A 13,370-nucleotide genomic window follows, 5' to 3' on the forward strand; every position below is an offset into this window, starting at 1 on the left:
GACTTATTTCTAGTCTGAATTTGTCTAGCTTCAGCTTCCAGCCATCAGATCTCTCTGTGCCTTTGTCTGCTAAATTAAAGAACCCTTTACTATTAGAAATCTTCTCCCCAGGGAGGTACTTGCAGCAGGGCCGGCTCTAGGATTTTTGCCGCCCCAAGCAAAAACAATTTTGGCCGCCCCCCGTTTTTTTCTTACCCCACCCCCAGCCCCGCCTCAACTCCGCCCCTTCACCAAATCCCCAGCCCTGCCTCCTCCCCCCAGGCTCTCAAGCCTAGGAGGGAGGGAGGGGGAGAAGCAGCGCGCACGCCGCGGCCACTCGGAGTCTCCCCCTCCCTCCCAGGCTCTCAAACCTGGGAGGGAGGGCGAGCAGCGAAGCGCGAGCAGCAGTAGTGGAGGTGAGCTAGGGCGGCTGGGGCACATTTTTAGGGGTGGCATTCTAGCGCCAGCCATGCCGCCCCTAAAAATGTGCCGCCCCAAGCACCAGCTTGTTTTGCTGGTGCCTAGAGCCGGCCCTGACTTGCAGACTGTGATCTAGTCCCCTCTTAACATTGTCTGAGGCCAGATCTACACTAGAAACTTTTACCAGCCTAGTAATGTTGGTTAGGGGTGTGATTTTTGATTGATTGATTGATTTGCGAATTTTCCATGCTGGCAAATAGCCTTTGGGTAGACGCAGTTATAGTGGGTAACATCAGAATAAGCTATACTGGCCAAAGCACTTTTTGCTAGTATAAGCTGTGTCTACACTAGCAGGTTTTGCTGGTGTAGTTATGATGGTAAACCTTCTAGTGTAGACCTAGCCTTAGGCAGGCTTCTTGAATCCCACAGGTTTGAATCTTTCCCCCATCTCTTCCTGGTAAAGGGGCAATCTGTGCTGACCGGAAAGAAATTCTGCTAGTTTATCTGCCCATGTTTTCTCTCCTCATATGGAAGAATTTTTCCCATGTTGGGGATGATTTAGCTGAAGTTTTATTAACTCCCGCAACCCTGTTGCGCCAGCACTAATTGGCAGCGACCTTCTGATTGTATTCTGGAACGATGGCAGTGGAGGAGGGTGCCAGTCCTGTCTGTGTTTTATGCCCGCTTTATTCCACAACTCAAAAGTGTGCCCACTGGTTTTTGTCTAATGCTGTAAATAAATTTGCTCTTAGGCTGGTACAAGCTTCAACTGGGAGTAAATGTTTACAGCTGACATATAAAATGTAACCACTGGAGTTTGTAATGAACAGACCTTTAAATAAACAGGCACAAGAGACTCTGTGAGAAAACTGCATTCACTTGGTGTCATTGTAAAAGCTCTAAAATGTACTTTGCACAAAGTGCTCTGTATTCACCATTGTATTGGATGCCCTGGGTAATTTGATTTCTCACTGCGGACTGATGCAGCCTGTATCAGATGCCATGGCCACGCAGCAGTGTGATGTGTGTGGCCTTGGGCAAGTCCCTTGCCCTCTGTGCCTCATTTTCCCCATATACATAATGGGGATAATAATAATAATTGCCTTCTTACTTCGCAGGGAGGTTCTGAGGTTTCATTAGTGAATTTGTGAAGTGTTTTTATGTCTAAAGGACTGTGTGTATCCTATATATTGTTTGTTAGACTGCACAATTATTTATAATAATTCCACTTTCTTCTGCATCTTCACCACTTGCTCTTCTTTATCTGGAATTCTGTATACCAAATAAGCATTTGGGACCAACCTGGAAACCACCTTTGTATTTCCTTTTAATTTAAAATAAAATGTAAAAATAAATCACGGGGCTATAAATTCAGAATTTAAAAGGAAATTAAATCAGCTAATCAGTTGCTTGCTGCCTCCTGGTGGTGCATTCGTGAATCACTCCATTAAACCCAGTTTTTAAGGTTTAGCATTATATCATATAGCACAGGGTTGGGGAACCTTTTTTCTGTCACGGGCCACTGACCCACATAAAAAAATTAATCGCAAGCCACACACCCACCATGGGGGGCATGGAGGCTTGGGGCTTGCCCGTGATATTTTTTCAATGCAGAGATGATCATTAGGTGGTCACATTTTCCCATTTCCAAAGTGTTCCTGTTCGTTCAGATTTCCACTTTGTTTTAGCCTTTAACAACTTTCAGATTCTCTTTGAACAAAGGATACAATGTTATTTTTGTCCTGTTCTCACAACCTCTGTGGTATCTGTAATGGAGTTGCGGCCCAAATTGTGTCTCACAATAAATGGTGCTATTTTGCCAATTTATTTCTAACTTCCTGAGCAAATTTTCCCTGTTCACAAATTCTCTTTCCAATAGGGCAGCTCTCATTCTTTCTCTGGTCTGGACATGCCTTTGTAAAACACTCCCTGAAATGGCTCAGAGCTGGTGATGTTCCAAGGTTTGATAGGGAAGAATGATATATGTGAAAATATTATGTATTCTAGCAAACAGCCCACCAGCAATAAGTCTTATTCTACTGCTGCTAATCTCCTACGGGAACTCCCTCTTAGGGCAGGTCCAAACTGGGCAGTTTTGGACTGGTGTTGCTAGACCGATGTCGCTGCAGTGGTACAGACCTCTCATGTACGTGTGACTTGCACTAGTGCAGTGGTTCCCAAACTGGGGTTCGTGAACCGTTACAGGGGGTTCTTGGGGAAAAAATTCCCTACTGGCGGACAGAGCTGTCCCTAGGAACCCTGGGCAGCACGGGACCAGCAGCCCGGAGCCCCTGGACTTCCAAGAACTAAGCAGATCAAAGCAAGCACATCTATCACACTGAAGAGATTTAAAAGTCAAGACTCCTTATAAGAAATGGAAAGGGAGGTGGATATTTTTTGCTATTTTTAAAATTAAATAGGCAGCTAGTATTGTTTTTAAAATTATTATGAAGAACAAGTTTAAGCTTTGCTGTAACGTGTGTTGTTTACCTGAACTGCTCACGACCTGAATGCTTGTGTAAGAGGAACTCTTTGAGTTGGCTTCTTAGATACCTTCATGCTGTTTCACATCTGATACTTCTTGATGAACATAGGAGCCTTGTCTTATAACAGGCTTATTCAAAGTGATACAAGCTACAAAAGTGAGATCTTGGAAGAGTGTTGCCATTTTCATAATGTAATAAAAATAGTGTAATGATAAATAATAATTAATAATAGTGTGTAATAAGCATGTCATAAAAACAAATTTTATATTTCCAAGATCACTGCTTTTATAATTTATACTCAGGTAAAAGAGAAAATCCCTGGAAATATTCATTTTTAGGAGGGGGTTCGCGAGACTTGACATTTTGGTGAAAGGGGTTCACAGGTTGTTAAAGTTTGGGAACCACGGCACTAGTGTAATTTACCGTAGTTTGACCACACTGGTTGAAGGCCTTTTTTTACCCAAGTGCAGCATATCTACCCTATGGGCTTGCACTGACTCCTTTCCACAAGCTCTTAGGCAGCACTCCTTGAGTGTTTCACACTCTCTGCCCCACATCTCAGATGTGGATGCCATCCTGCACCTGCTTCACAGGCACAACTCTAAACTAGTCCTTGTAAGAGTGTCACTTGGAGGAAATCTAGCCTGTACATCCAGAGGCGCAAGGATCCCCCTGGCGAAGGACCCAGTATAGCTTCAAGACACAAACAAGGAAAGAGGTGAAGGACATGGGATTTAAGAAGGACTTGCAGTATGTATCCATGTCTAGGTTCTCAGGCTGTGTCCATCACTGAGGCATCTGAGTGCCTCCTGGATGGCACAGTGCTCAGCTCCCTGCCCAGTATGGGATGGGGCAGGGTTTGAGTGTCTACCCTGCCTCTAACAGAGAAGAATGTGTAGGTTTCATGGAAGACCACTTCACCCTCAGTGGAGCAGCTCTGTAGCTATTCCATTGCTTAGGCTGGGCACTGGGTCGTTGGATGGAGCCCACGGAGCAGCTTCATGACCAGGGCCTCTGACATCAATGTATTATTTCATAGCTGGGTCATCTGAGTTCCTAGAAGCTAGTTGCATGGAAAGTGAAGCACTTACAGCTCACTTGATGATTTGTCAGTATCGTAACAGGCCCTGGCTTATTACCATAAGGCGAGTGAGTCATATTAAAATTGCATTTTGTTCTTTCTTTGGCATACAGGCACTGTCTGTGGGTTGGTCAAATCTCAAGCTGCCTTGGGTGGATCTGGACTGGCTGATTGATATCTCATGTCAGATAACTGAGCTCGATCTGTCTGCCAACTGCCTGGCCTCCCTCCCATCCGTGATTCCATGGGGACTAATAAACCTCAGGAAATTGAACCTATCTGACAACCAGCTGACCGAACTGCCCAGCGTCCAGTCATCCGATGAAATTATATGCACAAGGTGTGTGTGCTGTATTCTTAAATCAAAGGATAGCAAGTGCAAAGAGCTGCTTCAGATCAATCAGTTGTGTATGTGTGACAGACTGAAACCTGAAGAGAACAAATGAACCTATGTCCCTTGGGTAGATGAAGAGTTTCTTGGTTTCATCTTTTCACTACGAAGACTCAGTTCTGCTCCATACTTTACAATACAGTTATTTCCAAGTTAATTATCAGGATGGTCATGTTTTAAAGTGTGGCTTTTGTCATGGCTTGCGAGAATATGTCATACCTCTGCCCAAGGGGAGCTAAAAATATGATAAAATAGATGTGTTTATACAACACTACTCAATGCTCATGCTTTTATTTATGCTTTGTTGGATGTTTTTCCTCACTTGCAGGTTACTTGAGGTGGATGTGTCCATCAACAGGCTCTGTATTCTCCCTTCTGGATTCCTACATCTCACAAAACTTCAAAAACTCATCGCCACCAAAAATTATCTGGAAAAGTTATTTGATGAGGAAAGTGGTATGTTAGTTCCAGTGATCAGTGTTACCCTTACACTTTCCACTCCCAGGCCTGATCTTGCCAGGGGCACCCAAGCTTCCTTTGACCCCTAACCCACCAAAGCCAATGGTGGTTGGGTGCTTAGCAAAGCTATGGGGTCTTCATCCAAAGCACATTGAAGTCAATAGTCTTTCTACTGACGTCACTGGGATTTGGCTCACACCCACGAAGTACTGAGAACCATGCAAGATTAGACCCTGAGTGACAGCCCTTCACTAAGTTTGTGATGTTTTGTATTTTCTAGCAACTAATTGGATTGGATTAAGGAAACTGCAAGAACTTGATGTCTCTGACAACAGATTGGTGGAGCTCCCCACACTGTTCCTTTACTGCTTCAAATCCCTAACCATCCTCAATGTTTCCAAAAACAACCTGAAGGTGTTTCCAGACCCCTGGGCCTGCCCCTTGGTAGGTCAAACTGCTCTGCTGGGAGCAAAAGACTGAGGAAATCTTTCCACTCACAGGACAGTGCAAAGAAATGGGATGTGATACATTAAGACTCTATCCAGCTTCTTAGGCTGAAAAGCTGGTCTCCCAGTGCAGTGGTGATACCAGGGTGATTTTATCTTTTGGATTTTCAGGGTGGGTTTTTGGAGATCCACTGCAGTTCACTCTGTTCATGTGGATATTCCCAGTAGGGTCAATGGTACCACTGCCATGGATAAAGCAAACAGCTTGGACCCTGCTTATATGAGCTGAAGGATGTACTGGGTCATGTTACAAAACTCACAGCCTTCCTTAAGATTAACTTTAATCAAGCCAGTGGATAAATTATGAGATATCAATACCCGAATGTCCTTGTATATTTCAGGAGGAGATAAATGTCAGTGTTTTATGGATAGTGGTAAAAAATGATGAGTGCAAGAATGTGTTTTGTTGGTTAAATGTATATTTATGGGGAAGAGTAAGTGACAGTCTCCAAAGTAACAATTAAAATGCATATACTTAAAAATGGATTTGCCTATCAATTAAGTGTATGCTTTTGGAGTTTATTGGGGGTTGCTTGGAATTAGACTTGCAGGAATGGGATCTTAGACCAATATGTGTGCAATTCCTTGTTGTGCAGTAGTTACACTTAAAAAAAAAAAACACCTAGGAAGGCTGCATGAATCAAATGTATTAATGTATAAAACGTGACAATTGATCAGCATGTTTCTTTAAAGATGTATGTGTCTTAGAATTTGTTATTGTCTCAGTATTTTTTTTTTCATGCTTCCAGAAATGTTGTAAAGCATCTAGAAATTCATTGGAGTCCCTCCCGGACACACTGGCTGTTTTCTGGAAAAATCACCTCAGAGAAGTGGATTTTTCTGAGAACTCACTAAATGAAGTTCCACAAGGACTTTTCCAACTTGAAGTAAGTGTAAAACCCTCCTAGAGCTTTTCCAGCAGAACCTATTCAGGACAGGAACACAAAGTGCAGTTTGTATGTGATTATGAACAAGGGATTAGAGGGTCTTTGTGTGTTCAGTAGGATAATGTTCCTTTGCTCCCTATGCAGAGCTGTTGTCCAGGGCTTCCATGCAATATTAAATAGCTGCCCCGTTTCCCCCGGTGGTGCGCTTTAGTCATGTCCCAAATGATCCTGTGTATCGTTTGTAATGTGCTTTAGGTTTCTTTTGGGAGCTGTTTTGGTACCTGCAACTCTGTGTCTTTAGGATTGCATTTTTTTAAACCAACCTCCATTTGGTAGTTGCAAGTCAGAGTTAGACGTCCAATGTACTTAATTGCACCCACAGATAATTATGAGTGCAAAATCTAGCCCAGAAAGCACTATATAAGCAGGAAGTATTATTGTTTATTGGGTCCACATTAGTGCTGTGTGAAATATTTGCTTTGAAACCTGGTAGCATATGAAACAGACCTGGGTTAAGGTGAGTTACAAACTCGAAGGGCAGACCGCGTTCATTGAAAGGTTCATTGTGTTTGACAAACCTTTCATGCAAATGTAGGGCCTCTTTCCACTTATAGGACAGATTCATGGTTTTGTTCCAAACTTGTTCAGAATTTGTGGTTTCTACATGAAACAAGGCAGAACTCAGCGGCTTCATCTGAGTTTCCATTTCAGATTATGAAGCACAGGGGGCATAGTCTTGTGTGGGTTGAAATCAGGGAAAATGTTTGTGAAAGTGCCAAGATTTTCACAGCTCTACCCAGCATGGAAAATTGAGTGGTGACAGCATATGTCCATGTCTGCCTGAGTCAGTGTACTTGGACACCAAGGGAGCAGTTGTAGCAGGAAAAGCATCTGATAGAAAGGTGTAAGATAAATCACATTCAAGAGAAGCCATCCTGATCAGCCCTGATTTCACTTGAAATCCCCATAAAGTTAGTGGGAGAACAATGTCACTGGGAATAATTCTGCACCTCCCTCCCCAATCCCACTCAGCTAGCCTGTTCCCAGTGGAATGCCCACAGGGGAAAGGAGGAGCATGCTAGAGAGATGCCTCTGGCTTTCTCCTGCTAATAGGAACAGAGAAGATCATTTTCTTCCCGAGTTGCCTTTTCATAACATATATTTGTAATGGTTTCTGCTCCTCATTTCCTCTATCCTGGCACATCTCCCGAAAGGTGAAATCTATGTGCTATTGGCTTTAACATCACTTTTACTTTACTTTACTTTAACCTGTAAGATGACCAGACAGCAAATGTGAAAAATCAGGACAGGGGGTGGAGGGTAATAGGAGCCTATATAAGAAAAAGACCCCAAAATCGGAATGGTCCCTATAAAATCGGGATACCTGGTCACCCTAACATCACTTTTTTTCTCTGAAGATAGTAAAAATACAAATGGGAGGGATTCAGTCGACACAGCAAATGCTGGACGCTAGATGGTGCTCCAGGGTCACATTTCATCCTACACTGTAGTTTTTGTGTATGGAAGGCTGGATTTGTGCACGATGTGATAGTTCCCAGGGCAGCATGTCTAAGTGTAGGGTTACCAGATAGCAACTGTGAAAAAACGGGACAGGGGGTGGGGAAGGTAATAGGAGCCAATATAAGAAAAAGTCCCCCAAAATGGTCACCCTATCTAGATGGAGTTGGATAAATTCTCCACTGGGCTGTGTGATTTAGAAGCTGGCATACTTTGGCAGGCACTTGGGCATCCTAGGGAGCTCCAGCTCACATCTCTGTTTCTTTAGTCCTAATCAGATAACATTAAAAAGTGCCAACTCACCCAAGTTACACAGAGCTAGACTGTGATGTGATTACATGCCTGCATAAGGGAATCGGAGGAAATAAGAACAGTAAACCTTCATCTTGGTTGTGGGTGCATTGGAACAAATGTACTACTCACCCACCTGCACCCTCTCTAGGTTTATGAAGGTGGTGAGGGGTGGAAAATGGGCAGAACTTTGGTGCCACCCCGCATGCAGGCACACGCTCATTGGCCAGCAGTAAATTACTATCCCAAGTCCCTGGAGCAAGGAAGAAGTGTGTCTTAGAGGAGCATCTCTGGCATAATGCGGCTGCTGGAATGTGGTAGTTCATCCTTTGCTCAGTGCTGGGCATAAAGTCAGGATCTAGTCCATAGTAAAGTATATGATTTAGATATGTCATTGTTCAGATGTGGCATGAGAAGAGGAAGCTAAACTGGCTCATGTTCTATGATTCCTTGTGCAGCACAGATGTTCCTACAGGGGACATCTAGAGTCCTTGTCAGCTTTGCTGTAGAGGCCATTACCCTTTTCCAAAGAAGCTGGTACTTTTCCAAGTCATGGCTCACTTCTCTAGTCGATCACTCTTGGAGAAAGATCAGGAACTTTTCTCTGAGGGACATATGCAAAGCAGTCCTGTCATGTTTTCAAGATCCCTTACAAGTTGACCCATGCAGCCACTGTCATAATTAAGTGACAGTAGCTTTTTCCACTCTGTTTTAAACGATATGACAGTTCCCCTATTGTGTGTTGTGGCAGAAAAGAGAAGGAAGTTACCTACTATGGTCCATTTCTCACTCCTGACTGCGCCCCATCCCTCTGAAACTTTGCCATTGGACAATCACGATTCAGGAAACCTGTGGTGATGATGATGAGACAGTGTTATTGTGGCTTGATTAAGTACTTGCCACACCATGCCAGCACAACCTTGTAAGTGGTCTGCACCATTTACACTAAACCTTAATGGCATATGGAACATAAATGTTGTCTAAAATACCTAGGGCCAAATTCTCTGCTGGCATAACTCTATTGACTTTGGGTATATTACGTTAACTTCAGTGGAGTTATGCTAAAAAGAATTTGGCATTTCTAGGTTAAAATTCTGCTTATCTCAGATCACATCAGGAGATGTATTAACTAGGACTCGATTACATTTTCAGTCAAAAACTGTTTTTCTATGGAAAATTGGGTCTTTGACAAAATGAATATTTTCATGGAAAACATTGACTTGCTGAAAAACCAAAAACATTTCAGTTTCAGGCCAAAACATTTTTTAATTAAAAGTTGAAATTTCTCATGGGGGAACCCCTCATCCCCAATTTTCCATCTAATTCTGACATATTTCAAGTACTATTGTCTTGTCCAGCTTTTAAAAGCACTTTATAGTGCCTTTGGGTATTGTCCTGTTACCTTACTATTTTGAGAACATCTCTTCAATGAAAATCTACTCTTGTTTTATTAAAGGGAATGGTTTTAGCTTCCAATTTATTTGTAAAGCAAAGTGGGAGAGTGGGGAGGTTTACAAAATCTGGCATAAATCAATTTTTTGTAAATGTCAATTAAATTTGTAGGAGGGAGGTTGTATTTAAACTCTGTGGTATTTGGAATTTTACCGTATCTCCGTGGTGCTACTTAATGCAGGAGAACAAGCAAATGAAACTTATCTATCCAGCTTCAGTCTACAATCTGAGTACAAGTAAAGAGTAAACCAATAGTATAAATGGTGAAAAGGAATGTAAATCTACTTTTAATAATCTAAACCACATGTAATAAAAATATATGCAGATTGTACTGTATAGGTAGCACACATTTTGCATTTTGGATTTATACAAGAGAATATATAGTCTGAAATATGAATTAGTAGGAGAGGGCCCACTCATATCTTAATCTACACACATATGCCACACCTATGACAAACATATGGCATAGTGTCCATATGAAACATATCTCTTATCTACATGGGACTGTTTCATTAATACCAAAGCTGACGTTTGGAATTTATAGTTGAATCTTTCAGCAAATAGGCCAGTAATTGTGTTGGGCTAAAAGCTGCATTGTTTTGTACAAGGAGATGCAGTAAATGTGTGTATTGGAGAGAGTTAAGGAGGGGAATGTTTATATGCTAGGAAGCTAGTATCTTTGTTAAATAAGAAGTGCTTTCTTAGTTTTCCTGTTATTTAAGCAGCTGTACTTACCAGACCTCTTTCTGCTTGTTTAATGGATTGCTTCTTGTAAGTGCTGCCTATTCCTCTTTCAGGCACTGGTGTCACTGAAGCTTTTGGGAAATCAGTTAGTTTCATTGCCTTCTCAAGATAAGTGGACTTGCAAGCAACTTAAATCACTGGACCTTTCTAAGAATCAGCTTGGGAAGTAAGTGTTCCTTTTAGTTTGTGTCAGAGCTAAAATTTAAACTAAAGATTAAAAATTAATAACAAAACCAATTCCTTACACGTGGTAGAAAGTGCCGATGCTTTTACAGACTCACTGAATTAATTCCCTCTATATCGTATATGGTTATCCATACAGCATGGACCACATCTTCTTTTACATCTCCAAAGTGTCTTGTACACCTGTGGCATTGAAGAAATATTACTCAGAGTTTCTTTGGATATAGCACATGACATTATTTCATGAGTGAATAATTATTACTGGTAATAAAATGTAGAACATGCTTCACTCTGAGTGGTTTACCAATGCAAGTACTTATTTGTGGGGAGCATATCTTAACCATAGGCATTTTATCTGGGCTTAAACTTTCGTATTTCTGTTGGGGGTATGTGTTTTGAAAAATGTTAATAATCTTTTTGTTTGTTTTTAAATTAAAATGTAACAGGCCATTAGCTCATGGCCAGACTAATGACTTTGGCTATTTAGAAAAGAAAACAAAAATTAGGAGTGATATTTTTTCCATTTAGAAAACATTATAAGGATGTTTGATATGCAGACTTGCAGGTATGTTCCCTTCTCCAGCAGTGAATGTAAGCGCATCAAACTTCCATATACGTCATTTGGGTGCATGCCCAGCAGATTTGCTAGATTCATTATGATTTGCCCTGCCAATAGTCTGCATGGTCAGTGTCAATAAACAAGGATGTATAAATGCTTTAGAAATGTCTCAATCCATCTCCACAATAGCATTCATGGGTCATCATGTCAGAGGAGTGCTAGCTGTAATAGGAAAAGGCTATTCTACAGAGTCTCTTATGCAGCTTGTTCAATTTGCTATTTGACAATCTCCTAAACCTTGATATCAGTAAAGAGAACACAAAGTCAAGTGTGCATTTCCCAAATGGAATCAACATAATGCCCCAGAGATAGGCTAAACCTTGGGTCCAGACGGTTCTGAGTTTTGGTGGCATTCAGAACTGCTGCTGAGCTGTGTGGCTCAGACCCCTCTTCCACCTGCATGGGGAATGAGAACCAGCAAAGGCTGTGCTCTGACATTATGAAGCCTTGCAGAGGCCCAAATCCTACACGGTGCTGAGCTCCCACAGGTTGGGCCCATAACAGTATGAGCTCATGTGAATGTCCCCCAGTGTGGCTTTGTCTTTCTCAAGCATCGCTTTGTGCGTTTTGTTTCATCTGCAGGAGTGAGGAGGGGTTTAAAACAAAGCGGATTTCCTTTTTTACCACAAGAAGCAGAGTGCGTGCAGGCGCGGAGGCAGGTATGGTATGTGGTGACCTCCTCTCCTGGGAAGGAGATGGTGGATTGTGCCAAGTGAATTCCAAGGGTACAGAGATCCTCTTGGAGTCTGGCAGATGAGTGGTCAGCGTAAGCACAGCTGCAGCTTTTAGTGCAGTGACATGTAAATAAGATTGGAAATGCTTTTAATGTACAAATTACTGTAGAACTGGTCTATCCCCTTTGCCCAAATGGCTAATGGGTGAAACCTGCTTCTCTCACTGAACCATCAGTCCCTCTCTTTGTCCAAATTACTGAAGTGCTCGAGAAGCTCGTCACTCTAGCTAGTGTGCCCTTTGGTGCACTGAGATGGGGAAACGAACCAATAATTAGGTGATCCCAAGGGCAATACAACTATGTGGCTGAACTTGCAAAATAGGTTTTGCCCTGTGCCTCTTTGATGATTGCCAAAGGTCTGGTGGGAGATTCTCTGGATTACCATCTGTGACCATAAAGATCAAAAAACCATTTGAAGATATCCACACTGATCCCTAATCTCTGTGGGATTCATTTGCTTTTCTTTTTGTTTGTTTGATTTTTTTTTAGGCCACTCAGATCTTTTATATGCTGCATTCTCCCGGGGGAGTACCTTCCTGACTGTGGATTTTACAATGCCCCTGGGGAATTGCACAGAACAGAATAAAATTTAGGTTTTGTGGTGACCGTTAACATTGCCCTAGACATCCTGATGAGAATAGTCCACTAGCTATATAGTCTCACCTCACTGCACTATGAATGAATCCCTCTATTTTTCCCCTTCCTTCATGGGTCATGGACAGAGCAGAAGCATTACCCTCACACACCCATGACCCTTGCAAATCTGCATTAAGACAAAGACTATAATAAAATCTCATGCTTCAAGGCTTTAGCTGGTCAGCTACAGGGATCAGGAAGGAGTTTTTCCCCTGGGGCACCATTGGCCAGATATATTCTGGGAGTAATTTTGCCTTCCTCTGAAGCATCAGGGATTGGCCGCAGCTGGAGACAGGACACCTGACACATGGCTCTGAGGTCACAGAGAGAATCCTCTTCCTAGATGCCTGGCTGCTGGGTCTTGCTCACATGCTCAGGGTCAAACTGATCTCTAGATTTGGGGACAGGAGGGAATTTCCCCCCAGGTCAGATTTGCAGGGATAGTGTCCCTAGCCTCTGTTTGCCAGAAGCTGGGAATGGGCCATAGGGGATGGATCACTTGATGATGACCTGTTCTGTTCATTCCCTCTGGGACACCTGGCATTGGCCACTGTCAGAAGACAGGATACTGGGCTAGAGGGACCTTTTGGTCTGACCCAGTATGGCCGTTCTTATGATTTCTCTTGTTCTCTGCCTGAGGCACACAAGAGTCACGAGGACTGAAATGCTTTGTTCTAACCCTAGTTATTGGACTCAATACAGGCTTAGCTGGGTGAAATTTAATGGCCTGTGATAGATACACAGGAGGTCAGACTGGAGGATCTAATGGTTCTTTCTGGCCTTAAATTCTATGGAACCATGAAACTTGCAAAACTTCCTCTCGGTGGAGGTAGGAACTGCTGTCCAGCAGTAATGTGTGTGTTCATATGAAGAAAAGAAATCTTTGTTGTGCATAAGATTTTCTTTAACTAGTTACAAATGAAAAGAGAAATAGCAGGATTTACCTAGAAAGATAAATGCTGTGACATCAATCCCAAGTGTAGAA

The 13,370-nt window shown here is 42.5% G+C and overlaps 1 protein-coding gene across 1 annotated transcript in view; it reads left to right on the plus strand.

The window, feature by feature from the left end:
* LRRK1 (leucine rich repeat kinase 1) overlaps nucleotides 1–13,370 on the plus strand; it is a 71,097-nt gene that overhangs the window by 12,409 nt on the left and 45,318 nt on the right. Inside the window, exons 5-10 of the mRNA XM_034784902.1 lie at nucleotides 4,080–4,306; nucleotides 4,686–4,813; nucleotides 5,097–5,260; nucleotides 6,072–6,209; nucleotides 10,268–10,380; nucleotides 11,599–11,675. Coding sequence (XP_034640793.1) covers nucleotides 4,080–4,306; nucleotides 4,686–4,813; nucleotides 5,097–5,260; nucleotides 6,072–6,209; nucleotides 10,268–10,380; nucleotides 11,599–11,675 — 847 coding nt within the window. The remainder of the gene's footprint in view (nucleotides 1–4,079; nucleotides 4,307–4,685; nucleotides 4,814–5,096; nucleotides 5,261–6,071; nucleotides 6,210–10,267; nucleotides 10,381–11,598; nucleotides 11,676–13,370) is intronic.

The sequence above is a fragment of the Trachemys scripta genome, chromosome 10 (assembly GCF_013100865.1).
Source record: "Trachemys scripta elegans isolate TJP31775 chromosome 10, CAS_Tse_1.0, whole genome shotgun sequence".
Lineage (NCBI taxonomy): Eukaryota > Metazoa > Chordata > Testudines > Emydidae > Trachemys > Trachemys scripta.